At 62.0% G+C, this 27976-nt stretch overlaps 2 protein-coding genes across 8 annotated transcripts; one reads left to right on the forward strand and one right to left on the reverse strand.

Moving 5' to 3' along the window:
• Positions 1–11109, forward strand: CBARP (CACN beta subunit associated regulatory protein). Of its 3 annotated transcripts, none has more exons than XM_018050459.1 (10): positions 1–2055; positions 3805–3910; positions 3998–4137; positions 4353–4417; positions 4765–4909; positions 5069–5240; positions 5471–5608; positions 6046–6256; positions 7462–7645; positions 8718–11109. In XM_018050459.1, the coding sequence occupies exons 2-10, from the start codon at positions 3812–3814 to the stop codon at positions 9775–9777; spliced, it is 2214 nt and encodes a 737-aa protein (XP_017905948.1). In that variant the 5' UTR covers positions 1–2055; positions 3805–3811; the 3' UTR covers positions 9778–11109. The 3 variants fall into 3 exon arrangements, with proteins under 3 accessions (XP_017905948.1, XP_017905950.1, XP_017905949.1); XM_018050461.1 differs by having other exon boundaries at positions 5145–5240; positions 5512–5608; XM_018050460.1 differs by lacking the exon at positions 1–2055 and having other exon boundaries at positions 3193–3910.
• Positions 11068–27884, reverse strand: STK11 (serine/threonine kinase 11). 5 transcript variants are annotated; one of them, XR_001918314.1, is made up of 10 exons: positions 26849–27884; positions 19255–19338; positions 18601–18690; positions 17998–18130; positions 17778–17914; positions 16950–17077; positions 14915–14972; positions 14539–14732; positions 12396–14441; positions 11068–11609 (listed from the first exon to the last, which is right to left on the reverse strand). XR_001918314.1 is itself a non-coding variant. In XM_005682904.3 (10 exons), the coding sequence occupies exons 1-10, from the start codon at positions 27136–27138 to the stop codon at positions 11387–11389; spliced, it is 1551 nt and encodes a 516-aa protein (XP_005682961.1). In that variant the 5' UTR covers positions 27139–27884; the 3' UTR covers positions 11068–11386. The 5 variants fall into 5 exon arrangements, 4 of the variants coding, with proteins under 4 accessions (XP_005682961.1, XP_017905951.1, XP_005682962.1 ...); XM_005682904.3 differs by having other exon boundaries at positions 12396–12609; XM_018050462.1 differs by having other exon boundaries at positions 11068–11983; positions 12396–12609.

The following is a 27976-nucleotide window of genomic DNA, read 5'->3' on the forward strand; positions in this document are numbered from 1 at the left end:
TGCCGTCACCGCGGCCCGCACCGCCTCGCTCGCGGCGCTGACGTCACCGCTCCGCCCCCGCTCTCCGGCAGGTCGTCTCCAGGGGTTGCGTCCTAGCCCCCACCTTGGGCTCCGGGCAAACGCGAAGTCGCGGGGCTGGGGCTTACATCGGGAAGAGCCTTGGCTGAGGAGCGGACGGATGCAGAGCGCAGGGGAGAGGCGTCACACCTGGGCCCGTGGCTGCGCAGGTGCTGTGTCCAAAAGAGGCTCCCACACCAGGGAGGCCCGAGGCCTGGGGCCCAGACCCCCGCCAGACCCTCTAGACCAGCGCTGTTAAGGGCTCCTAGGGAGTTGGTCCCTATGCGTTGGGCATCCTAGCCCTAGTTGGATGTTCGCAGAGGGAACCTGTACTCTGATTTCTTAGGGGTGCGTCCTGTCCACGTGCTTCTCGGAGCTCTGGATCCTACTGGAATGGAGGCCTATTCTCATCCGCGCCTCAAACCCATCTACTGGACAGGTCTCTAATTCCCCTTCCAGAGTTGCCAAGGGGACGCGGCTACCTGTTATCTAGGTCCCAAACCTGGGGTTATCTAGGTCCCAAACCTGGGGTTATCCTGGAATTCTCAGCTGGACCGGTCAACAAGGGTCCTCCACCCAGCTCTGCCACTGCAGCCATTACTGGCTTGGATGGCCCCACGGCTCCTTCCTGGCCTCACCACAGTGCCTTGTCCACGCACAGCCAAGAGGGACAATATCACTCCTGTCTTGGGAACCACAAACTGGCTTTCCCCTGCTCCTCGGGCATGTTCATCTTCAGCCCACACACTCTGGGATCTCAGGGACTTCGCACATGCATTTCACACGTGCCCAGAGCCAGCCTTCCTGGGTAGTTGTCCCCCTGACTGCCCCTTGTCCTCCTTTGGCAGTGTTCCCCTTTCATCCACTGAGCACGCATGTTCCCTCCACTGTGCTCCCCCCGGGGATATGCTCAGGGACCCAACACAAATGAACTCTTGCTCTGGGAGGTCAGGAGGCAGAAGTGAGCAGGGACACAACACACAGGAACTAGCAGCAGGCAACGACATGCAGGGCCTCGAAGAGAAGCTAAGTGTAGCAGGGCATGGGAACATGGGGTGGGAGTAAGAGCTGAAGGAAGCAAGGCAGGGAGCAGGTTGTTCAGGCCTGGCAGCTGCCAGTACAGAAGCCCTGAGGTTGGAATGGTCCTTCCACTTTCATTGCACAGGAAAGCGGAGCCATTGAGCTGTATTGAACACAAGGCCGGGCAAATGGATGGGACCCCAGCCAGGCTGGTGGTAGCTTGATGACCTTAGCATCTAGAAGGATGCAGCATAGCTGTCTGAGAAAGAGCAGCTTTGGGGCTGACTTGACATCGAGTTTCAGCAGGGTAGTCCTGTTTGGTGGCACTCACAATAGGTTGGGTTCCATTATCTCTACTAGTCTTAACAAGGCGACTCTGACAGTGCAGCCCACACAAGGGAAGAAAGATGGACACGTGCCCCGGAGCTCCCTGGCTGTGTACCCAATAGGCTCCCAAACTGGGAAAGCCATCGACGAGGGGTCTGTGCACCCCCAGGATACTGGGCTAGGGGGAGTCGTGCGCCCCAGGATCAACACCCCTTTGATTCCCCCGTCCCCTGGGATCCAGGGGAAGGGTCGAGGAATCGTGCGCCGTGGACCTGGAACGGAGATTCAGCTGCCTCGGAGAAGGCGGCTCCGCCTGGGGAGGGGGCGCCCGGGAGCGTAGGCTCCGCCCCCCGCCCCCTCCGGAAGGGAAGGAGAGGCTGCGGCCGGCGCGAAGCAAGCAAACGAGACGCGGTGGCCAGCGCGGTGGGGGCGGCCGGCCGGGGATCGGGCAGCACCGAGCGGGTCAGAGCTGGCTAGCAGCCAACGTGATCACGTGTGCAGCCCCTCCTCTCGCGCCTACCTCCCCCGCGCGCCTCGTTCTCCATTCATAAATTCTCCTCCTGCTACCGCGGCTACCGGGCGCCGAAGCCAGCCGGGAGCACCGCGCAACCGCCTGCCCGCCGCCCATGGGTCGCGCACCCCGGCGCTGAGGTAGGCGCGCGCGGGCCTGGGGTTGCACTGGGTCGGGCGGGGGGCAGGGCGAGGCCGCATGGCTAGCTCTGGCTAGAGATCTCCGGCCCTTGCCCGCGAGGCGGCGAGACCGGAGGCTGGGAGCGGAGGAGCCGTGGTCGGCGTGTGGGCTAACCTTCGGCGCTCTGCACCCGGACTTCGGCGCCCGGGATAGGGACCCTCGCCCACGCCCTCCCCAGCCTGTTTCCCCTTGAGAGATTCGGCCAGAGCCGTGGCATTTCCGCCCCCTGGCTTAGCCCGAGGTTGAGACAAGCCCGAAGTCGGTTATCTGCATCTCACTTCTCGCCATCCCCATCTCCGGGGCCGGTTGGGGACGCGGGGGTGGGCGCAGTGGCGAGCCCGATCCGGAGGGTGGCCTGTGGCCAACCTCCGCCCTAGGTTCACGTCCCCGACTGCCCCCTAGAAGCCCACCTCCCTTCCCCCGGGCCTCCTACTGTCTTTCCTGGTCTCCTGTCAACGTCCCTGTGTCTCTGCCACCTCCTCCTCTAGCCTGAACTCATTTCCCGACCTACATAGAAGGGGCCCCCTCCCCCATGGATGCAGGGGACCCGCGACCAGCCTCTGACCCGAAGTGCCGAGGACACCTGGCTTTTGCCATGCCCCTCCCCTGCTATGGGCCTCGGTCCCCTCCTCCCCTCGTCCAGTAGGGTGAAAACCCCGATGTATTGGGGGCGCTGGAACCTGTGCACAGTCTCTCCCATTCCTGTGGGCAGGGGCCGCGCGCAGTGCCCACTCAGAGCTGCTGGTCATCCTTGCCCCCGACTCCGTTCCCTGACATTCCAGAGTGCGGCCGCCGGTCCTTCCCACCCGGAGGACGCGTTGGGGAGGGCGGTCAGGTGCAACGTCCAGGCAGTCCCTCTGCTGAGATCTGAGACCCTTCCTGTCTCGGCGCCCCCAGCGTCAGGCAGACGTGGAGCCGGCCGGCTCCGGCAGGGAGGGGTGCGGCGTGGGCACGCGGGCGGCCGGCACCGGCGGGCGGCGGCGGCAGCAGCCATCTTGCCGCCCCGGGCTGGCTCCAGCCGCCCCTGTAGGAGGCCTCCCTCCCCCGCGTCCCCTCCCCTCCCCAATGCTCCCTGGCAACCCGCCTCCCCTCCCCCCCCTCCAGCTCGGCCTGCTAGCTCAGTCACCATGGGAACCAGATTCTTGAGGGTTGGGAACAGATGCGCCTCCTTTGGCCTTGTCACTCCCACTAGCGCTGGGCGGAGTGAGTCCTGAACCTCCTGGAGTCGTGACCTGGGGGTCCCGGGGCTCGGCCTCTCCTCCCCCTCCCCTGGCTGGACAGCCCCGCGGATGGTCCGAGTCCCGGCTATTTTGGAAGCCGGCTCCTGGAGCCGAGGTAGCCCCTCCCGCTCCCCGGATGGGGCAGGCCGGACCCCTGGGGTCTGGCGGTAGTGAGCTGATTCGGGACTCAGTTTCCCCTCTCCTGGGCAGGGCTCCCAGCCCGCGCCACCTTGCCAGGCCGGCCCCACCGGCTGGGGAAGTTGGCTATTGGTACGCACGCGCCTCCTCCTTTTCAAAGATGGGGACATGGAGGTCTGATCCGAGCCGGTGGAGGCTGCCTCGGGGCTCCCCCACCACCACCACTCTATGAGTCACTGCCCTGTGTGGGCCCCTGCCCCTGCTCCCGCTCCCAGGAAGGAAGGCGGGAGGGGGGACTCGGGATTTGGAGCTGAGCAGGCCCTGCCTCCGCCTCCCCACCCCTCCTCCTAGCCTCATCATGCAGCCCACGGCCACCATGGCCACGGCCGCCGCCTCCACCACCTCCGCCACGGTTGCCCTGACCACGACGTGGGACAACGCCACGGATCGCCCTACAGTGAGTGAGGGATGGAGGGGAAGGGGGGGGCAGGGCTGCCAGAGGTCATGCCCACTGGCCCTGACCCCTGACCTGCTGGCCCCGCAGGCAGAGCCCGGCCCAGTCCTGGACAGCTATCTGCTGCTGATGGTGGTGATGGCGCTGTTTGTCGGGGGAGCCCTCGCGGTGCTGTCGGGTGCACTGCTGCTCTGCAGGCGCTGCTGGGAGGCGCACCGACGCCTCCACAGGTGCGCAGTCCCCTCCCCACCCCCCGGGGAACTGGGACAGGTCACCATGAGAGCCCCCCTAAGAGCAGGTGCAGGCATGCAGGCATACTTCTAAAGGACAGTGCCAGGCTCCTGTGAACTTGGGATGCTGCCTGTTGGGAGCTCTGCTGGGGTCCCAGGGAGGGCAGCCAGTCTGGGTCCTCAGGCCTACTGTGCTCTCTCACTGTGCTCCCCAGAGCCCCAGAGGAAGCAGAGAAGACCACCACCACCTACCTGGACAACGGTGCCCACCCTGCCCAAGGTGAGGCCCCCTGCCAGGCCCTGTCCCAGCCTGTCTGCCCACACCTGGCCACCCCGCAGCTGCCCCCCTTGGGCCGCCTGACCATCTGTGTCTGTCTGTCTCCCCCACCAGACTGGGCGCGGCTCGATTCCGACTCATCTCTGTTTCCTTAAGCCCACGCGTAGGTGCTCACAGGCGCGTGCTGCGTGAGTGAGTGTGTGAGTGGATGAGCGAGTGCCCGTCCACCCTCCCACCCTGCCCCGCCCCTGGTGGTTAGCTGGGCCCTCTGTGCTCCCTTCCCAACCACTCCCCTCCCTAGCCGCTTGCCGGCCCACTTGTGGCCCACCCTCTCTTGGCTCTCCTCGCAGACCCCGAGTTCAGGGGGGAGGATCCGGAGGGTCAAGACACCGAGACCCAGCGCTTCTTGTCCACCAGCTCCACCGGCCGTCGGGTGTCCTTCAATGAAGCAGCCCTGTTTGAGCAGAGTCGGAAGGCGCAGGACAAGGGCCGCCGGTAAGGAGGGCCAGTGCAGCGGCTAACCTGGGAACTCGCCTTGCTGCCCCCGCCCTCCCCAGCACCTGGTGGGCAGTGACAGTGGGGCTGGAGAGGGCACTGGAGTGTGTGGGGGAGGCCCAGCTTGCCCGAGGTGACAGGCAGGCGCGCTGGGCGCAGGTACACCCTGACGGAGGGGGACTTCCACCACCTGAAGAATGCCCGCCTCACCCACCTGCACCTGCCGCCCCTCAAGATCGTCACCATTCACGAATGCGACTCTGGCGAGGCCAGTGCAACTGCCACACCACACCCCACGGTTGCCCCCAAAGCCAGCCTTGCCATATTCCAGGTGAGTCAGGTGTCAGGTGGCCCGGAGCTCAGGGGTGGGACCACAACCCCACCCCCACCCAGCAGGCACCACCTTGCCCACCCACACCCTCCCCCAGCTGTGCCCCTCACCTCAGGGTGGGAAGTGGGGCCTGGCCAGGTCCAGTGGGTGGGGGTCCAGCACGCCCCATCACCCACCCGTGCTCTTTGACCTGTCACTGCTTCCTCCTCCCCCCTGGCTCTGTCCCACAGCCCCCGGGGAAGGCCCTCACCGGCCGCTCTGTGGGCCCCAGCTCCGCCCTGCCAGGTGACCCCTACAACTCGGCCGTGGGCCCTGCCAACTTCGAGATCAGCCCCTCGGCCTCCAGTGACTCCGGGGAAGGCAGCTCGGTGAGGCCTTCCCCCCCATCCTCTGTCCCCCTCCAGCATGGGTCAGCCTATGGGCCTCTTTCTGGTCCCCACCCCGGGAGGAAGAGGGGCAGGTTATACATGGGGCCCACATGCACCTGGCTCACCTCCTCCAGGGTTGTCCAGCAGCTGGAGAGGGCATGGTCAGGACCATCCCAGGCTGTGGGACAGGACACCCCCTACCCTGTCCTGTTCTGGGCTGAGCAAGACAGAGCTGGCCTGTGCCTGGAGAGCCTCTCAGGCAGGGTCTGGGAGTTGAGGGGAGGCCCAGCCCCCCTGGTTTAGCGTGGCCCCCACCCAGCCCCAGCTCTCTGCTCTTCCTCTGCCCTACAAGTGAGTGACAAGTGGCCCAAGCAAGGCGGGCACTTGGGCAGCAGGGAGGAGTCAGCAGGTCTCAGAGCATCTCTCTTCTCTCACAGCTGGACACTGGGGCCAGGAGCACCAAGCCTGGTGTGCAGGGGGCTGCAGCAGGGTCTGGGGAGGCGGGCCCAGGCCCTGGGCCAGGCCCCGTCCTGCAGTTCTTCACCCGCCTGAGGCGCCATGCTAGCCTGGACGGGGCCAGCCCCTATTTCAAGGTCAAGAAATGGAAACTGGAGCCCAGCCAGCGGGCGTCCAGTCTGGACACAAGAGGTGAGCTGCAGCCCCTGGTGGCGAGTGAGTCCCAGGGGGATGTGGAGCAGCAGGTGGCTCTGCACCACTGGGGGCGGGGGGAGGTGGTCCCCAGTCCCCACCCCAGACTGGCCAGCATCATCTGCTCACCAGTGGGCATCTGGCTCATGAGCTGGTCAGGAGGATGACCTGGGGCTGCACACAGTGCCCTAGTAAAGCCAAGGCTTGTCCAGCTGGAGCGGACAACAGTGAGCTTCTCCCCTGAGGCCTCGTACAGTGTGTTTCTGGCGCTGTAGTCAGTTTGCTGTGCTAGTGAGATGTACTAGCGATGTGCTAGATGACATGTACTATAGTATGGCTGTGTGCCAGTAAAACTTTACTTACAACCACAAGTGGTGGGCCTTTGATGCTGCAGACCCCTGCTCATGGTGCCCTGGACACAGGGCTTCTAAACCTCAACCCAAGGGCCATGCAGGTGGGGGAGTGGCGGTGGGGGGGTGTGGCACCTACTCCCGGGACCAATGCTGCTCACTGGAGCTCAGCAGGGCCAGGCTGCTAGGGCACCTACTGCCCTTGGTCCCAGTGCCAGGAGGCAGGGTGAGGGGATTAGGGACAGCACGAGTCCCCTTGTTGGAACCAGGCTCCAGCGCCATGGGGCGAGGGAGGGCTGATTTCTGGTTGAGTGCTCCTGGCTGGGAAGGGGAGAGGAGGGCTTGTCCTGCTGCCCCACTGGGAGCCTAGGTGGAGCTAGGCCTCTGGTGTAATTCCAGAGGTGATTATAGGCAAATGCACGCAGGAAGCACGCAGAACCTGTCTGCTGGGTTACTACCATCTGCACCCCTGAGGCTCTACCACCAGGTCTCCCTGGCCCACCAGTGAGGCAGGATCTGGACCTGGCAGGAGAGAGCGTCACCTCTCCCCCTCTCCTGTCCCTTACTTGGCCCTACCTTCACCCTTCAGCCAAGTGGTGTCTTACCTGATGAGCAGGACAAGTCCTAACTCTGGCCACACCTGCCTGCTGCCTTGGCACCTCACCCATGCCCACCCTGGCCGCCGGGCTTGGTCCTGGTCTTCCGGCCCTCGGCACCTTGGTTTCCCAGCTGTACCACAGGGTGGGATAGACACTCACCTGGCCCAGGCTGGTGTGTGCTGGCCTGGCTCAGATGTGGGCAGTGGGCCTGGTGCCAGGAGGGGCTTAGGCAGGTGGTCGGTTTTCCTTTGCACAGGCTCCCCCAAGCGACACCACTTCCAGCGGCAGCGGGCAGCCAGCGAGAGCATGGAGCAGGAGGAAGGGGATGCCCCCCACGTGGACTTCATCCAGTACATCGCCAGCGCGGGCGACACCATGGTCTTCCCAAGCCCCCGTCCCTTTCTGGCCAGCCCCACCAGCCCGCCCCCCAGTCTCGGCAGGTATTTTTCAGTAGATAGAGGTGCTGGGGTGGACCTGTGGGCCCCTGCCCCATCCCATCCCTCATAGGTGGCCCCGAGGATGGGCGGTCGAGTCCCTCTGGCTCCACAGTCTCCTGGAGGCTGCCTCACTGGGGCCATCTCTCCAGCACGGACCGCAGAAGGGAAGTGGGAGAGAACCACTGCTTCCTGCTGAAGCCTAGGGCGTGAAGGTCTCTGTCGTGGACCCAGGATACCTCCCACTTGCTGGTGCTCCTGGGGCTGGACAGCTGCTACTCAGAAACTGTTGTGACCATTTCTGGGGATGCCACCCTCTCCCCCAGCCCAAGGGCAACTCTCAGGAAACTCTGGGCCCCTGTCAGCAGGATGGACAACTGGACCCAAGGAGCAGGGCAGGCTTCCAAGTCCTGGGTGCTTCCTGGTCAGGGAGTTCAACACTTTCTATGTGTTATCTTCCTCCTGGGTCCCTGTCAATCTGTGGTGGGGGAGCTGGGGCGGCCCCCTGGGGGGGTCACCCAGGTGTCCAGGCTCAGTTGGACTCCACTTGGTCCAATCCAACCCCAGCAACCACTTGGTACACGAAGTTCTTATTAAGAAGGCATCTCCTGAGAAGAGCCTTAACTCTTTCAGGGTGAGGGGCCAACCCCCTGCACTGCCAGCGGATGCCCTGGTCACATTTTCTTTTAACATTTTATTTATTTTTAATTGAAGGATAATCACTTTACAATATCATGTTGGTTTCTGCCATACATTGGCATGAGTCAGCCATAGATATACATATTATACATATATCCCCTCCCTCTTGAACCTCCCTCCCATCTCTGCTGTAAGGCCCTGGTTGAACTGGCAGGCGCCAGGATGGCTCCGGGTTAACCCAAGAGCATCCAGGCCAAAGTGGACAGGCAGCACTCAGAAACATCATCTTCCACAGCCCGGCCAAGCCTGGAGGGTTCCCATCTGTGCCCATCCTCCTGGACTGAGAAGCAGGGTGGTCAGGAGGGGGCGGGGAGGGGACACGGGGCTGGGAGTAAGGAGGGGGCCCAATGCAGCCTCCTGACTGCGGCCTGATTTGCAGGCTAGAGGCAGCCGAGGAGGTGAGCGCCGCAGGAGGAGCGAGCCCTGAGTCCCCCCTAGAGCATGGCATAATCGCGGGGCCTGAACAGCTACAAGACTCAGATGGAGAGCGAGACGCGGGGCTCGAGGCCCCGACCATCTACCGCGATATCTGGAGTTTGCGCGCCTCGCTCGAGCTGCACGCGGCTGCCTCTTCAGACCACAGCAGCAGCGGCAACGACCGTGACTCGGTGCGCAGTGGTGACAGCTCGGGCTCGGGCTCCGGGGGCGCCGCACCCGTCTTTCCACCGTCCTCGCCGCCACCCACACCCACGCCGCGGCTGGCGGATGGAGAGACGGGTGGACCACGCAAGCTGCTGCAGATGGACAGCGGCTATGCCAGCATCGAAGGCCGTGGCGTGGGGGATGATGGGCCCCCCAGCGCGCCCGAGAAGCGCTCCTCCTTTACAAGTGCAGGCCGCGAGGCCACTGTGGGCTGCAGCTTCGAGAGCCCTGCGCCAGAGACACCTGTCCGTCCCCGCAGCCCGCGTGCCTGGCCTCGCCGCGCTCCGCGCCGCGACTACAGCATCGACGAGAAGACAGACGCGCTATTCCACGAGTTTCTACGCCACGACCCGCACTTCGACGACGCCCTGTCTGCCACAGCGCGCCATAGGGCGCGCGCGCACCCGCACCCCCATGCACGCAAGCAGTGGCAGCAACGGGGCCGGCAGCACAGCGACCCTGGAGCACGCGCTGCGCCCTCCACCCCATCCACGGCCCAATCTGGTGCCCCCCGCCCCGCGCGCGCACCCCTGCGCCGCGGAGACAGTGTCGACTGCCCACCCGACGGCAGAGCAGGCGACGACCCGGCCACGTCCTCCATCCCCGTCATCGAGGAGGAACCCGGTGGTGGATGCCCGGGGTCCGGCCTGTGCACTGGGACCCCGGGTGCGCTGCTGGACAAGCTGGCGGCCAGCCTCGACGACAGGCTCTTCCCGCCACGGCTGACCCAGTTGGTCGCCGTGGCCCCTGCGTTGGCCACGGCCGCGCCCACTTCCCCTGACCACAGCCCAGTCTAAGCCTGCGCCCCGCGCCCACCTCGTCAGCTTATTCGGCACCGGCGGGGCCCCGGTGCCGGACATACCTGGGGTGTGACGCCCTGGCGCGCCTGCGCTGGGACCGCGGGCCTGAAGCACCAGCGCGGTTCCCCAGGCGCCCCAACGAGCGCACGCACAGTCCCCTCCAGGCACTTCGTAGAGTCGATTAGAGGGAGTGTGGCGGATTCTCACCTTGGGGTCCTGAGGGCCACACTCAACTTCCCTTGGCCCCAGACTGTAGCCTCGGGGTGTTGATGGGGGTTGCCAAGCACACGGCGCCGCGTCTCTGGCACATAGCTACGGAAAGCGCATGCGCAGGGCTTGCATCCAGACGGTGTGATACGGGCCTACTGCGCAACACGCATGCGCACAGCGCCCCTTCCAGAGACCAATGAGGCCTCGAGATTCGCTCGAAGCGCACACGCCGCAATTCGCGCCAAGACACAGCGCAGGGCGCCGAAACTCATCTCTTGATTGAGCCGTCCCTCGCTGGGAGGTTAGCTCGGGGCCGCAGCCACCAACCCTTCGAAGCCGTTTACCTCACCGCGGCGAGTGCTCGCGGCAGTCCGCACCCCCACACTCCCCCAGCAATAATCGCTGCCGCCGTCCCCAGCCCTGCACTCGCCTCCCACCTCGCTCCTTCCTAGTGTGTGCACCCTACACCCGCCCTCCGCATGTTGAGCGGGCCACACGCCCCGTAACCATAACCGCTCGGTCCAAAGAGCCGCCAGGACTCACCAGTCAGTGTTTGAGACATAAAACCCAAATGGTCAAGGTTTCAAGTTTCCCAAGCTTTATTTATTGCCAAAATATGGGGCAGCCCTCGCCAGCGGCCGAGTCGCCCTGCCCCGCCCCTCCTTCCGAAGCTTCCTGCAGTCTGTACCATCCGGTGATGGAGTTTGTGTTTTGTTTTCTGGTTGATTATAAACATTTACTGCATACTCTTGCTTGCTCTGGGTTGTTTCTGGGGACCCGAGAGCACAGACGTCTTGGGGAGAAGGGGATGAGGCACCCTCTAGCCACGATGCTGTGAAGCTGTGGGCCCTGGGCTGAGCAGAGGGGCCTGGGGAGCTTTGGGGAGGCTGGGCTCCCGCTGAGAGCAGAGAGATCCAGCATGGCTAGAAGCAAATATGCCTAGGAGGCCCAGGTCTCCAGCAGGTAGCCCGGCCAGCCCCTCCACTGTGGGACCCACAAAGGGACCCAGGCTCAGGCTCAGATCCCCTGACAGCATGCTGCCACCCATAGTTCCCAAACATCCCTCACAACCACAGCTCAAATCCACCTGTTTTATTTTTTGTTTAAAAAATAAAAATAGAAAGGAACCAACCAAACAACACACACAAGGAGGCCACCTGGTTCCCTTGGGCATGGGCATGCATCTGGGTAGGCAGGCCTGCGCGTCATGCCCATCCCGCTGCAGCTGTGGTTGATACGAACACATCACCAGGTGTGGGAGGTGCTAACCAGTGGCAGAGTAAAAAGAGGAGTTGGGGTGGACGAGAACCAGTAGTCTCAACGTAAAGTGCATGGCGAAGGCTGGCATGGGGCCACGCCGGGCCCTCTCCCTCCTCCCCTAGCTGGGGGAAGGGGCTCAGCACAGGATTGCAGTCAGCAGGAGGTCGTGTCCACCGGCCACCGAGGGCGGGCCAGATCCCAGTCCCTGCTGTCCCCCAGCCACAGCCCTCCAGGACCCTCTGGCTTCCAGAGGAGCAGTCAGCACAGAGGGCGCTGTGGCAGCCTTCCTGGGCAGTGGGCAGCAGACCAGCTGTCGACGGGAAGACTGAGCAGGACCTGGCCGGGCTCCTGGGGACGGACTGAGACCAGGACACAGGTGGGTCATTTCTGGGCCAAGCAAGGTCCTGTATCACAGGCAGCATGCTCTCCCTGGATCCCTCCAGAGGGTGGGGAAATGGAGACCTAGTCATGCAGTGCTGTCAGACAGCTCCACTGGCCAGGGAGAGCTGTGCTGCCTCAAGGGGCCACCCCAGCAATCTCCGGTCGCCTGGTGGGATGAAGTAGGGCCCTTGTGCCACAGATCCAGGCCTCCCTGCAAAGAGCTTACCCTACCTGACTGGTTCTGATACCGGCAGTAAGTTCTGTGGGGGCCATTTCAGGGGCAGCTCCCGGGGAGAGGCGGCATGGATGGACAGGGGCTGGACCCTCAGGCCCCCAACCCACTGCTCATATCCTGAGTGGCAATGGGGGTGAAGCAACCGTGAGGCCCACCCAAAATGCCCTTTGTGGACTGGGTGGTCAGGGCTGGGAGGAGGGAACAGGGAGAACAAATGACCACCTCAGTCAGAGCACAGCCCCCTGCACCCTCCCACTCCCCAAACTCCTCAATGCCAGGAGCAGCCTGGGCTGGACAGGAGGCAAGCCCCTCGGGTCTGCAAAACAGGCTGTCAGCTTGAGGGGCCCTCCTCCTGCACACACCCCCACCAAGCCCCCGCCCCACACCAAGTAGCCAGTGTTCTGCAGAAAGTGACTTCCTTCAACTTCAACCCAGACCCCAGGAACAGTGACACAAACCAAGACAGTAGTGTCCACGATGTGCCCTCCCCTCTCCACCCCCGACCCCTCTGGTCCCGGTCCCATCCTACCTGCGGGCAGCCACCCTCACTGCTGTTTGCAGGCCGACAGCCGGCGGATCTTGCTGCTGGCCGAGCAGGCCTTGCGGGCAGGGTTGGAGGCGGCGCTGGCCCGGCGCTCTGCCCTCGACCTGGTATTCAGCTGGGTGGCGTCGGTGCCATTCACGCACACAGCCTTGGGAAGGACCCGGTTCTGTGTACTCCGCCCAGCCTCCTCCTCCAGAACCTGACCTTCAAGGGGAGAGGGCCAGAGTGTGCTGACTGGGGATCCCAAAGCACACACACTCTGCATCATTCCTGCCCGGACCCAGGGCCCCCACCACCTGTCCCATCTGACCTGCCACAGGGCCTCATCCAGGGAACAGGAGGGCGGGCCTTCGAACCAACCGACCAGAGTCAGCCCACGCTCACCTGCCCGTTCAGCTGTGAGCAGGGCTCTGCACTCAGGTGAGTGGGAATGTGGTGGAGGACCAGAGGCCTGGGAACTGAGCCTCAGCTCTCTCACCTGGGTGAAGGCCAGAGCCCACTGGGCCCTGTGGAACACAAAGGGTTGTACTCGGGCCAGGCATTCAGACTCGATATCTCTCTCGAAACAGCCCACCCTGGCTCTCCATGCCAGGCACGAAAGAAGACAGAGGCAGGTTCGGGCGCCTTCCATACCCCATGCCTTCCTGCACGGCCTGCCAGCCCTCACTTGGTCCTGGGGCTCTGCTGCATGCAGGCTGAGGGAGGGGTGCAGGAGCCCATGCTGACCACAGCACACCCTCCTCCCGTGGATACCAGGAAACCACCACAGCTGCCTCGAACCTGTCTGGTCCTCACGTAAGAATGAGTTTCCACTAGCCGCATCTGGGGCCTGACGGCCTCTGGACCTTGCCAGAAGCCCCCTAGGCATGTGTACAGGCAGCAACTCAGGTGAGAACTCAAGAGCATGGCAGGGTGGGCGGGTGTCAGGAGCCTGCTCTAATGGGGGAGGGGGCTGAAAGGGCGCCGAGTACCACAGCGCTGCTCAGACCACCAGGGTTCAGCCTCCAGCACAGCAACCAGAGCTGGGGGGTGGCCGCCAGGCAAGGAATCTGCTCCACTTGCCCTCAAGGCACCAAGGGCACTGACCCAAGCAAAACCCCTCAGGGTGGGTGGCAGGACGAGGGACAAACCAGGAAGATCCCGGTGAGATCATAAGATGGGACTGGAGCAGAAGCAGCCCCAACACAGCCTGCCATTTGCCTAGGGCAGTTCGGCAAGAGGCAGCTGCCTGATCCTGAAGCATGCTTGTCCCCCATCTGGAGTAGGGACATTTCTGGGCTAGGGGTCTAGCTTGGACCCAGAGAACTGCTCTTGGACAAACATTCCGTACGCAGGAAAAGTAGCCCAGGCCTCTGGTATAGGCCTGAAGGGACAGTGTGTAGTCAGTGCCCAGCGGGACTTGGGGGGCCCAGCAGGGTCCACACTCAGCCAGCCAGACACCTGTCCCAGAGCCCCAGTGCCTCCCAAAGGAGAACACCTTGATCCTATCCTGCCAGGGACAGAGGTCCAGGAGGCCTGACTTTGGACTGGGCTGTGGCCAAGTTTCCCAGAGCAGGGTCTCTGACCTGACCCCAAGACCCCAGTGGGAAATAGCTACAGCCAGCCACCATGGGCACCAGAGGCCTGACATGTCCTGGGAGTTTGGGTCCGTGCCCACAAGCCCACCCTGCACACAGGCTCTTTCTACAGAAAACACCCAAGCCCTGGCCGACGAGCCAGAAGGAGGTAAGCAGGACCTCACACACGATGCAGGCAGGACCTTTATGCAGAGCTAGTGGAACCAGCCCCGGGGCGGCACAGAACGGCGGACACGGTGGTGGGGCAGTGGCCCAGCCTCCCTCAGACCCTGGGCAGGGTCAGCGAGAGCCCATGGTGCACAGGGCGCAGGCAGGGCGGTGCTACACTAGGGCCTGGGCTCTGCCTGGAGCTCTTCCAAGGCCCTGGCCTCAGCTTCCTCTCCAGAAAGTTCTGAGCACGGGCTCTCCCGTGGGCCTCTCTCTCTAAGCCCTGCCTCAGACGCCTCCTCGCCACCTGGGGAAGAAGGCCAGGCATCAGCAGGGCACTGGCGCCAAGAGGGCCACCGGACCCTCGGGCAGAGCCCCCGGCCCTCCCCTCGATCGGGGCTCACCGGGCACTGTGAAGTCCTGAGTGTAGATGACGTCGTCCTCAATGTCGAAGAGCTCGTCGTCCACATCGTCGGCACAGCCGTGCAGGTCCTCCAAGTAGGGCATCACTGTCATGCCCCGCCACCGGTCCTTGCAGTCCGCACTGGGTGGGATGGGCACCGGCTGCTCCGCTGGTGGGTGCTTCTTCCGGAACCAGCTGTGGGAGCAGGGCATCAGGGTGTCCAGGCTGGCTCCCCACATGGGCCCACCCTCAATGCCCACAGAGAACTACATAGCGTGCAGAGATGGAGAAGGGTGGGGCCAAGAGGAGAGACTGAGCCGGCAAGATCTCTGTACCTCGCCCTCCCCCTCCAGCACCCAGCCGGGCCAGGGACTCACCTGTGCTGCCGGATCTGCTGTATGGAGAACCGCTTGGCCGGCTCATACTCCAGCATCCCTGCCAGGAGACCAGCCGGGGGCGGGGTCAGCGCGGGCAGAGGCCCCGCCCCTGCCTGGGAGGGGTGGGGGCGGAGGGCGTGGCGCGTGTGAGCGGAGCCCCGCCCCCGCTGCAAAGCGAGGTCAGGAAGGAGACCGGAGCAGGCTGGAACACAGGACAAGAGCCCACCCCAGGGATCCTGAACCTGTCCACACGTCCCAGGAAGACAAAGCACAGGGGTCGACCCTGCAGTGCCTGCCCGGCTCTGGCCAGCAAAGCCGATGACCGGCAATTCCTACCGGAACCCCAAATCCCCAAGGCAGCAGGAGAACCAGGGGCCTCCAGAGGGACACACCCTAGAACCTGTGTGAAGGCCTTTGGCCGGGACCTGGACATGCAGAAGGGGCAGGGCAGCCCTGTAGGTGTTGCTGGGTTTTGTTCTCAGAAAAGTGCAACTTGGGGATGCTGGCACTCAGAGCTGAGCCTGAGTGGTACAGAAAAGGAAAGGTCATGGTCACAGCCCTGTTGTGGGAGAGCGAGGCCAGGGCTGGGGCGGTGTTCCAGAGACCTGTGGGCAGGAGGCTCGCCGCCCAGCTATGCAAGACCTCTAGGCAGGCCCAGGCAGAGACGACAAGACACTGCCTGGACCTGGGGGACAGGGACACCAATGCCCTCCACCATCTCATCAGCCAGACTAAGGGCTGCTTCTTACTTATTTGGTTGCGCTGGGTCTTAGGTGAGGCATGAGATCTAGTTCCCTGACCAGAGACTGAGCCAGGGCCCCCTGCATTGGGAACTTGCAGTTGGAACCACAGGACCAGCAGGGAAGTCCCCCTAACTTGGGACTGTTTCAAGTGTTTATTACAGTGAAGGCAATAACAGGTCATCATCTGTGTCACTGGAGCAAAGAAAGCTTAAAACTGAGAGAACTCCAACCCATCAGTCCCCGTTGAAGGAAGGAGGGTCTAAAACATCAGTCCTTGCTAGAGCTGGGGGTTTGTGTGTGCGTGGGGGGTTGGGCCATGAGCCTTCAAGGAACACTTGGGCAGGGAGGGCAAGGTCTGAGCTGGTGCTGCTGTCACCTCCCATATTCCAATAAGACCCTGGGGGGGGGGGGACCCCAGTGCCTGGCTGCCAGGGTGGCCCTGATGCGGAGGGTAGGACTGGGTTGCACCACTGCAGAGCACTTGAACTGCAGCTGCTCAGCTTCACTTCACCTTCACTAACAACCAGAGAACTGGCGTGACTCCATCATCAGGAGGCTCTGGAGCCATGCAGGACTGTGAAGCTGCTTGCTCATCTGTAAGCCACATACAGGCTAAAGCACGGATTAGGTGTCCGGCACAAGCCGGGCATCAGGTCAGTTACACAAGGCCCGGGGTCTGTGGGCAGAGGACCTAGGACGGTACCAGTCACACAGGCGATATCCTGGATGTGCTGTATCATCGAAACTAACTTCACCAGGGAGCTCCCTGCCAGTCCAGGAGTGAAGACCCTGCGCTTTCACTGCTGTGGACCTGGGTGCAATCCCTGGTCAGGGAGTAGGATCCCATAAGCCACGTGTGGTGTACAAAAACATAAAACACTAATTTCAGCCAAACCCCAGGATGCTGATGTGGCTTTATGGGGGCCACTTTGGGTCAGGCCCCTGTGTGCGGGGACAGTGCCACCTGCTGAGCAGCCTGGGAACTGCAGCAGAAAGAGGTCCTGCAGGAGACCGCCCCCCTCACTGTTACTTCCCATAGGGATGGGTAATCAGGACAGGGTGGAACCAAGACCCAGGGCAGGTGGCAGAGCCCAAAGGAGCCAGCGACCCCTCCCACGCTCCACTCAGGCTGCTCTCCAAGCCTGGCTAGGCTGTGCCCACCTCCCATATGGGAGGGCGGGGGCAGGCGGCTGCGGCACAGAGATGGCTCAGCTCTCAAGAGGCCAGTGGTCTATGGAAGACCCTTCGGTGCCCCCACACCTGCAGCCTGGCCTTCACCCTGAGGGCCTCACCTCTGAGCAGGTCTGAGAGTGGGGGCCCACAGTCCCCCGGGATGGTGTAGTCCCCCTTCCCGATGTTCTCAAACAGCTTGTAGATGTTGTCGCCCTCGAACGGGTACAGGCCTGTTGTGATGTTGTAGCTGTGGCCCGGGAGGACAGACCAGTCAGAGCCTGCCCTGTGGCCCTGGAGCCTCTGCCACACTCCCCCACCCCCAATGCACATACACACCCCCCCACCCCCTGCAGGGATGGGATGTAAGGACAATGGTCTGAACACACAGTGCTGCTGGCTCACTGTGAAGACACGGAAAGCCACTGGACTGCGCCCTCTAACAGGATGGGTCAGGGGACATCTGTCAATGAGCTCTCAGTGGAATAAAATGGATGCTTCTTCGCCCAGACCATTGGCTGCCCCATGGGGCTGCAGCGCCAACTCGCCTTGGGCAGGAGAACACATGCCTCCTCGCTGCTGCTGGGATTATGGAGGGATAGACGCCTGCAAGGCAGTCTGGGTGGGAGCCAAGCATCACTGGCGACTCGTGGTATCTTTAAGAACTCAGCCCCAAGAGTCAGGACAGAAAGCCTCGCCTGAACAGCGATGGGTGACTCGCGCAGGGGAACACCAGCACAAGGCCGAGGTGGGCAAGAGAACAGCTGGTCCCAGTACATGTGCCCCTCCCCACAGGAGTTCCTGACCCTGGCTCCATGGCTTCTCCAGACATAGGGGACCTGCCAGGAGGGGCAGGTCGTGAAGGCCTAGAGTCTGAACTGAGTGCCTGGGGCTGGGGTGGGTGAGGTAGAGAGACCCTGGGCTAAAGGGACCAGGCCCAGGGCACTTACAGCGTGACTCCCGCTGACCAGATGTCCACCTTGAAGCCAGAGAAGGTGTCCAGGCCATTGGCGATCTCAGGTGGCTGGAATGCTGGAGAGCCCTGGCTGGTCCGGCACGTGTCATCCTCGGCAAACGGGTGCAGTGCCTGTGGCAGCGCCAGATAGCCCTTAGGAAGTGGCCTCAGGGGCTGGACCCCATGCCCCGTCCGCCCCGGGGCCCCCCACGCACCTCAGCCACACCCAGGTCAGAGATCTTGAGCGTGCCACCAGTGGTGAGCAGCAGGTTGCCGGGCTTGATGTCCTTGTGCACGATGCCCTGGCTGTGCAGGTACTCCAGGCCGTCCACCAGCTGGCAGAAGTACCTGCAGGCACAGCTCTGTGACCACCACCCAGGGCCAGCCACCTGGGCTGTGCTGTCACCCTAGTCTCTGGCCTGGAAAGAGCCATGCTGCTCACCGCCCCTGCCCCCTGTCCCCTCCTACCACAGGCCAGCTAGTCCTACAAGCAACTGGGGGCTGACTCTCCAGGAGAACTTGGCCTTGGAGCAGTGAGGCCCAGTCAGGGGCTCCCCCAGCACCAGGAGGCCCCACAGCCTCAGGCAATGGGCATGCAGGGCAGTGCATGTGCAGAGAGGAGTCGGTGGGCTGCCGCACGCAGCCAGGCTACACAGTCGCAAACTGAGCGCCAAAGCCCTGAGTTTTAAAACACACTTGAACTTCCATCTCACTCATGCTCAGAATAAGCTCTCTGAACATAGGACCAGGTCCTTTAAGGCCCTGGCCCTGAGTGACCTGCAGGGGCGGGGGCACCAGCGGGGCTCGAGCTCACTCACCCATGGGCCTGGCACACAGGGAAGCGCTTCTCGGGCACGCTGTCCAGCATCTCCTGCATGCCACACACACAGTACTCCATCACCATGTACGTGGGCTGTGCTAAGGAAAATATGCAGCAAGCACCCTGCTCTGGACAGGACAGACCCTGGGACACAGACAAATGCTGGGGGTGAGGCTGCACCAGTGCAATGATCGGGAGCACCCGGGAGGGATCATGGGCACTGCAGTGGATCCCCACCCCTCCACGGATCCTCCAGGGCCTTCCTGTGGAGCTCGGTGCTGCCTCTGGGCTCAGCCCACACAGCCCAGCATGAAGGCCCCTGGTTGTTTCATCCCAAGGAGGAGCTTAAGCCTTGCCCCCAGGGGAGCGAGGGATAGAGGCCCATGGGGGCCCTGGGGAAGAGAAGGCTGAAGTTGTGGAGGGGAGGGGGAGGGAGTGAGGAAGGGTGGGAGCCAGGGTCAGGTCGAGGACCCCCCAGCCACACCTCTTTATGGAGAAGAGCCCAGTCATTCTGGATCCAGTGGGTCAGGGACAGACCCCTCAGCAGGACACCAGGCCCCTAGACCTAGCCTCTGGGAGTCGCAGCCCAAGAGGAGAGGGGAAGGCCAAGGAGACTGACAATATGCCCACCTCCCCACCCCCTGCAGGATATATCTTCTGCTTCTCCTCGTTGTACAGCACATCCACTAACTGGATGACGTTTCTGTGCCGCAGCCTCCTCAGCAGCTGGATCTCCCTGAAGAGCGGACGGGTAGTCAGTCGAGTCCTGGCAGCCGGGCCGCACCCACCATGTGGAAGGCACCGCACGGAGGGTGCCAGGTCTGCCAGAGCCCAGCAGGGCTTCAACACGGCAACAAGACCAGGGACATCCAACACTTGGACTGAAGATGCACGGAGACCACAGCAAGGGCGCACAGGGGCAGCACAAGGGGTGTGGGAGCTGGGACTCCAGAGACAGCCCTTTCCACCCCCACCCTATTGCCAGTGCAGCTCCTGAGGATTCCCTGCAGGAGCCGGTGGTAGGGAAGGGGGAAAAGTCAGAGGTCTGTGAGAAGGCTTCGCAGAATGCTAAACAGAGTCACCAACTGACCCAGCACCTCCACTCAGGGTATGTGCCTTGGAGGACTGAGAACACGCGACCTGTGCACATGTGCTCATGGCAGCACCATCCATGGAAGCCCAAGGGTGAACACATTGCCAGTGTCCCTCCACCCCCAGGAGCATCCCTCAGCCCTGAAAAGGAGAGAAGCCCTGACACTTGCTACCATGTAGACGGGCCCTGAGAACACAATGCTTGGTGAGAGAAGCAGACACAGGACACGCAGGGTGTGATCCCACTGATGGGAAATGTCCAGAACAGGCTGATCCACAGACACAGAGAGTGGGTTCCTGGTTGTCAGGGGCTGGGGAGAGGATAGGGTGACAGAGGAGACAGGGCTTCTTTTTGGGGTGATGGAATGTCCTGGACCTACACAGAGATGACCATTACTAAAAAGATACCAAGTGCCACAAAACTGCATGATATGTGCTACCTCAATAAAGGTTTTGTAAAGTCCTCACCAGGAAGCCCATGTGTGATACATAAGAACATCAGGGCAGGTGAGGGCCTGTCCTCTTGAGACTCGGCTCCCACCCCTCCCACTGTCCACATTTCATGAAAAGGTCAGCTATTCCAGAAAACCCACACCCCACCCTCACAGACCAGTGCACGATTCTGGGCCCTCATAGTGTAAGTCCTCCTTCCACGCGGATCATGGCCCGGCACTCAGAGCCCCCGCTCCCCAGAACCAGTGCGGAGGAGGCCCTCCACTCGCAGGAGGAAACACAGCTTCACAGTGGCTTCTCGCAAGCCCACTGGCTGCTCCGTCCCTGCCCAGGGTCCCCTCCAGGCCAAGGCTGCACATCTAAATTCTCCTCTGAACTGAAGCAGGGGGAGGTGACTCAGAGGCTGGGCCCCGGGTTCACACCATCTGACCACCAGGTGTTTAGCCTGCTGTCCAGCGTGAGCAGGGACCACACACACGGCAGCTCCACCTGGGCACTGACCCTGGTTGTGCAGGCTCTGTGGGTATATGGGGAGCAGACTCTGATGTGAAGAATCCCCCTACATTGTGACACAACCACCATGATGTCTCCCAGTATCTCTGGGTGTCCCTGGGGACAAGGCAGTGTGGTGAGTCCTGGTGGGTGAGAGCAGACTCCCCAGCCTGGCTCTGGTAGGGCCTCCCTCAACCTGCCCAGCCTGGACCCACTGTGAACCAGTAGGTCCCACTCACTCCTGCAATGGGCCTTCGTAGGCTGCTGTGTGCCAGGCACTGGGTCCGTAAGCACCCTGTCCTGGGGGTCCCCTTAGACGCTCCAGGCCCGTCAGCACTCGTCGGCAGTGGCCCTGTGCTCCCAGGCTTCCTTCCCCCATCACCTCATAGCTCTGACTCCCAGCCTGCTGCCAGCTCCCCAGGGCCAGAGCTCAACCGTGGTGACTCAGGGCCCCTCCCCTGCCTATAAGTTCTCCACCCCTTCTATCCGACAGAGAGGTAGACACGCCAGGCTGCCCAAATGGAAGTCTTTGTCCTGACAGTTGTGACGAGGCCTTAAGGGGTCTCTGCTGCATGCTGCCTGGTCGGAGTATACAGCAGCTCCTTGCAGAGGTGCCAGGAGAGAGGGCCCCAGAAAGGGGTCCCAGGGCAGCTCCCTCAGTGTTTGATGCCTGCTGGGCTAACTGGCCAGCAAGGGCATCCACCGCGGGGACGGGATTTGCAGCCCAGAGGGGAAAGCGGCACATGGCGGCAAGCTCAGTAGAGAGCCTACAGGCTGGGGCGGGGATGGGACACAGGGCCCAGTGCAGACCCAACTCCTGAGGCATGGTGACAGCTCAGGTGACCATCCTCATCAGCCTTCCTGCTGGACACAGGAGGGGAGACACGAAGGAGGGCCCAACCCAGACCGTGACTTCCGTGGCAACAGGAGAGCCCAGGTGAACGCCTGTACCCTCTCCATCCAAAGAGACACTACATAAACCCACGTGTGGAGACAAGGAGCCCTTGACACCTGAGCCAACACGTGCCCACCTCGGGGAAGCAGGCTTCACAGCCACGTTTCAAGCAGCAGCCACCAGTCCCAGTGTGCAAAGACTCCAAACTCAGATGTGGCTGCCAACCACACGCGCGGTGGTGCCCCAGGCCTGCCCAGGCGTGGACAAGCCCAGGTTCTGCCTTCTGTGCCATGAGTACCCATCCTAGGACCATCCACCCAGCCTAGGACCATCCACCCAGCCGAGCCTCCCCTTCAGCCCACTGCCACAGGGGCAAGACTCCTCTGCAGGAAAAGTTTAATGCGGGAGGGACCCCCAGGCAGTGGACAGCACTACCCCCCACCCCACGTCAGGAAAGCCAGCTCTGGAGGGAGGGCCCTATGCAGGGCCCTCAATCAACATGATCACAGCCTCCCGAGGGAGTGAGCCTGCTGTCAACACCAAAAAGGGACCACACAACACCAGGGAAGGGGTCACAGTGTCAAACTCTAAGAGAAGGGAACTGCACACCCACGAGGCCAGGACCGCGGCAGAGACAGCACAGACACACACTCCGAGTGGGTGAGGGGATGCAGGAGGATCCCTGAAACATGCACTGCAGGGGCCAAGATGTTCCCGTCACCTAGGAATAGCACCACTGGCCAGAGAAAAAGAAAACCATTATTTAAAGAAAGAGGAAAGCCGGGCGCTCAGCCAGGATGCAGGAAGTGAAATGAGAGGAAGCAAGCCTTCCGGTCCAGCCGCTGTTGCTCAGGGCGGGCATCACAGGGACCTGCCTGTGGTGCTGGGAGCAGAGTGGACCCGAGGTGGGCTTGCTGACCACGCACAAGCAGAGGGCAATGAAAGAGCCGGGTCCTAAAGCACTGGAGTTCACAGAGAAGGGCAGCTGCCCCCATGGCCACCCACCTCAGGGCCCCGGGACCTGCCACCTCGTTCCCTCTAGATGCTGACGGGTCCACAGAGAGCAAGGAAGGGGTGATGGCTGCTCTGGCCGAGGGACACTGAGTAAGACCCCCTCACCCCTCGGTCCTTCTGCTGATGCTTCCAATCATGTGGCGAGGGGCAAGAGACGAAAATGAGGAGAAACTCAAGAAAAGTGAAGTTCAACACAAACGTGTGCTTGCACAACTGCCGAGCAGCACAATTCCTAATAGGCATCAGCAGGGGATGACCCATATGTCCACTGATGGGGATGGATACACATGTCAACACACATGGGCAACAGGAGTAGATGACCCACACATCCACTGATAGGGTCAGATACACATGTCCCCCCCCCACACACACACAAGGGCAGCATCAGAAGCTCTGACACTTGCTACTACGTGGATGCACCTGAGGACACCAGAGGAGCAGACACAGAACACATACCGTGTGATTACACTGATGGGAAATGTCCAGAACATGCTGATCCACAAACACAGAGTGGGTTCCTGGTTGTCAGAGGCTGCGAGGGGGAGCAGAGGTGACTGCTGATGGGGATGGGGCTTCCTTTTGGGACATGGACTGTTCCGGAACTAGAGATAGGTTGTGGTCGCACTCTCCAGGAAAGTACCTGACCCTGAGTTACCTGCTCACAGCTGACTTTCACATCATGTAAAACGTGTCTCACTAAAGCTGTTCAGAGAACATGCCACCTCCAGCTGTGTAGTAGACACACGATAATGGGCGACTGGGCTGTGACTTCCAACAGGCTTCTGGGTGAGGGGCCAGCGTCCCCCACGCCCCAACCTGGGGTGTCCCTATGGCCCCCGAGCTCCACTGCATATAGTCACCCCTCAGTCAGGACGTAAAATGAGATCCTGGGTGTCTCAAGGAGCAGCTGTGCTCTGGTGATGCCAGCTGGCCTCAGGGAGGAAGCTTTACCAATACCTGGGTAGTGGGGGTACCAGCAGATGCCAGGACCTGGCAGAGGCCACTTGGGATGGGAACGAGGGCCAGGAAAGTCCAGGCTAGGCTACAATCCCAACCACTTACCCTCGGGTCCAAGAGCCCACCAGTCACCACTGCTAGCCTGGAGACGGGCACTGGGCACTTGGGCCAGGACGCAAGGCAAGAGCACCAGGAATGCTGATGAGGAAGGAGGCTGGCAGGGCCCCAAGTTGCCAGTCCCGGCTCTGCACAGCTCACCAAGCACATGCATCTGGCACACAGCAGGCACAGGCCCTGAGCTGCACTCTTACAGAGGGAACGTGGGGCGGGCGCATGGAGACTGTCCCTGCTTCTCAACAGCTGATGGAAAAGCCCACAAATAGGACCTTGTGACAGGCGAGAATCCTGTGAATTGGGCCCACCTGCCCTCCCAGGGTTCGGGGCAGAGGGGTATGTACCCACCATCTGTACAGGCATGAAGCCCCAGGGCTGCCCCCGGCCAGGGAGGCAGCAGCGTGGCCTCTGTGGCTGACCAGAAAAACAAGCAGATACAACTTACATAGAAAATGACCCTTTTCATTAAAAAGTCCTTGGATTGGTAAAGAGAAGTTCGAAGGTGTCAATGTTAAGACGACGACTGCTTTCTTTTTCACTTCTTGATGCTTTTCTGAATCTTCCTATTCTACAACAAGAACAAGTTAGCAGGATGTCCCTGGCAGTCCAGTGGCTAAGATTCCAAGCTCCCAATGCAGGGGGTCCAGGTTCAATCCCTAGGTCGGGAAGATCCCCTGGAGAAGGGCATGGCAATACCCTCCAGTAGAAAACCCACAAACAGAAAAGCCTGGCAGGCTACAGTCCATAAGGTCACACAGAGTCAGACACGACTGAGTGACTTACACACATAAAAAAAAGAACAAAGAGGGACAAGCACAAACCACAGCAGCCCTCCTGGGAGGAGCCACAGGAGGGGAGACTTCCTCTGTCACACATTGCATTTCTTAAGGGATGCATCCCATCCCAACTGGAGCTGCGGGACTCCTGAGGTTTGTCTGGAAAGTTCCGGACACTTCACTCCATGAGAAGAGTCTGGCGTTGAGTTTATTAAGTGTCTCCAAGACAAAGGAGCCTTTTTTCTTCCTTGTAGCTGCCTGCCGGCAAGGCTGACCCAGAAGCCTGGATCTTGGGGCCCTGCTTGAGCGCCCGCACAGAGCGCGTATCATCAGGATTCAGGACAAGGGAACAGGGTGCTCAGAGCAGGGCTCACCCTCACAACATTCAGAAAGGAGGTGCGGGGGTTCTAACCTGAAGGCACACACCCAGCAGGCCCTTTCAGCATCAGCCCACAGGTGGCCGGCCGGCACGGGGCCAGAGCTGAGCTCCAAGAGCGGGAGACCTGTGCCTCTGGGGCTGAGACGGACAAAAGGGCCCGACCCTGCAGCTTCGGCACCTCACAGCGATCCCCAGGCTGCCATGGATGCCAACCACCCTGCCTCCCCAGGCTCAGCCTCCCCAAGGTTCCCTCCAGTGGACACTGTCTCCACAGTTCCTGAGACCATAGCTGATGGCTCAGGAAACCAGAACTGCGAGCCGTGATCTTCCGTTGGGTGGCCAAGCAGGAGGGAATCCTGGGTGGTGATCGCCCTCTATCTTGACCTTGGGCACATACATTTGCAGATGGGGAGGGGCTTCCTCAGGTGTGCGTCACCCTTTGGAAGAACTGGGCACTCATCCACCTGACACCTCTCCCTCACTCAGGGTGGGGCATCTGCAGATGTTTTGGGTGCACGCCTCTGGTCCCCCACTTTCTCTGAAGCCCCCAGGATGGCCAGCAGTGGCTGGGGCGGCCCTAACCAAATATCAGTTGGTGCTGGAAATGAGCCTGGCCCCTCCCAGCTTGGGATGCAGCAAAGCATAAGGCACCAGACACTAAGGTGACCTGCGCCAACTCCATCCAGGAGGGCTTGTCCAGGCTGGAAGAGTCCAGCACCCCACTCCTGGGACAGACCTAAGACGATGAGGCCTAAGACGATGAGGCCTAAGACGAGCCAGGAGGACAAGGACCAGCCCTGGAGAAAGCAGCATCCAGAAGTCCACTGCCCCTCAAACTGCAGTGGTGGCCAACTGGCAGCCTGAGGGTCACCTCTCCCCCATACACTTCTGGATTAAGGAGAAAAGGTGACTGACAGAAACAGGGAGTGGGGATTGGATCAGAAGTGTGGCTTAACTTAGCCTGCAGGAGGGCACTGGCACCCACTGTCCCCTGGCCTGTCTCACCCAGGACACTAGTGGCCCCTGCCTAACCCTCACCACACAGGTGGCAGATGGGCACAGAGAACTGGCTGGGCTGGCCCTGGGACGCCTGGTCCTGCCGTTGCTGGGGGTCCATGGCCGGGACCCGGTCCGCAGCCGGTCTGGCCCCACTGCCCTGCTCTCCAGGTGTCCCACAGCAGACAGAAGCAGCTGGGCACTCACTGTCAAACTGCCCAGAGAGCAGGGGGGCTGGGAGGAGGGGTGAGAGTGATCAGGGAGCAGCACTCCCAGGACCGGCCAAGGTCACCAGCCAGTCCTGCCGCCTGGCCCATTAGATAGAGCCCTGGGCTGGGGTAGGGTGGGATCCCCAGGCAGCAGAGATAAGGAGAGGGTGTCCCCTCCCAGAACCAGCAAAAAGGACGGAGGCAGGGCTCCCACCGCCTTGGGGATGCCTATGGCCAGACAGGCGCGTGAAAAAAATCTGTGTAAAAAGTTTGTCTGGACACAGGCCGACCCCCAGTTCTCAGGAGCCACCGAGCCTGCAAATCGTGGATGTGTCCTGTGGCACATCCCAGGCGAGTGAAAAAGGGCCAAGTTCGCCCCTGCAGATTGATAAACCGGTACAAACAATTATTTTTGGCAACCGCAGCTTCGCCCTCCAACAGGGTAAACAAATGGCGTGTTCCGGCCCTAGTAACAGCCTCACGCTAGGAGGAAACCTGCCGGCGGCAGACAGAGCCCTTTCGGAACCCAACTGCTTTTGGTTTTCCGAAGCTAAACCAACACTGGCCGCCTCCGCCGGGTACCTGAGCCCTCCGGACAGCTAAGAGGGCACAGGGAGAGAGGGGCGCCCCCTTCCGAGGAGGGCCCCGCAGCAGCTGAGAGCGCAGGACGCCCAGCCGCAACGAGTGATCCTGACTTTACCGAAGTCCCCCAAGAGATGCCCACGACTCTTTCTGGCTGGTCGACTCGGGTGCTTAAGGAAACGGAGGACGGAAGAAAGTAACCGAGAGAAGGGAAGAGGAAGGGAGGGAAGGGGGAAGAAGGGGACCGCCCTGCGGCGCGCGTCCCCACCCAGGAAGCCCGCACTTACTTCTTCACGTTGGCCTCCCCGTTGGGGATCCTCCGCAACTTCTTCTTCTTGAGGATTTTGACGGCTCTTCTGCACAATGTCTCCGAGTCCAGCACCTCCTTCACCTTGCCGTACGACCCCTCCCCCAGCAGGTCCCCCATCAGGTACTTTCCGATTAGCTTGGCCCGCTTGCGGCGGGGCTGGTAGATGACCTCGGTGGAGTCGATCCGGTGGATGAATGTGTCCATCCCCACCGACATCAGCTCGCCCTCTGTAAACATACCCAGTTGCTGCGGGTCCGCCACCTCCATCCTGAACTCCAGGCCTCCGACTCCGGCAGGCGGTCCCTTATCCCCTTTGTGAACTTCACGGGGAGCGGTTCTTCCTTTTGTTTCTCCCCACCTCCGTCCCGCCTCAAAATTCCCTTCTCCAAAATTTAAAGTCAACAAAATCGAAAAAATAAGAGAGAAAGAGAGAAAAAAAATAATAATAAAGGAAAACCCTCTTGGAAAAGAAACGATTGTACTGAACGTAAGTTCAAAAGGCGCGGCTGGTCCAGAGCCGGGAGTGCGCAGCGTCCCAAGTTTGGGGGCCGCCCGACCTCGGAGCTTTGGGGCGGGCAGGCGCGTCCACGGGGGCCCTCGGGAGGCCGGTGGGGCTGGGAAGTGCTAGGTCATCCTCCAGGGACTTTAGACCCTCGAACGAACACGGACGCGGCCGGGCCGAGTCTTCTCCGCTCCGTCCATTACCAGCGGGCCATGGCGCGCGCCCGGGGCCCCGCGCAGGCCAGCTCTGGGGCTCCCGGAGCTGGGCAGGTGAGCTTTGCCGGGAGCAGGGCGCGCAGCTCGGGGGCGTCTCCCGCCGTCCGGGGCGCCTGAGACGCCAGCAGGTGCGTATCCTGAGCGCGCGGGGCACCTTCGTCCAGCTCGGCCGGCTCCCGCCAGCGCCGGAGCTGCCCGGGGCCCGCCGGCTGCAAGGAGTAAGGCTCGTCCGAACCAGCCGCCGCTCGGGCGCCCGCACACCGGCCCGGGACACCAAGCGACCGCGCGGGCCCGGCGGGCGCCCCGCCCCAAACGGCAGCCCTTGCTCGCTCTCCGCCCGAACGCCGTCGGTCGCGGACAGTGGGGCGCGCGGGGCTCCGGGCAGCCG

The sequence above is a fragment of the Capra hircus genome, chromosome 7 (genome assembly GCF_001704415.2).
Source record: "Capra hircus breed San Clemente chromosome 7, ASM170441v1, whole genome shotgun sequence".
Lineage (NCBI taxonomy): Eukaryota > Metazoa > Chordata > Mammalia > Artiodactyla > Bovidae > Capra > Capra hircus.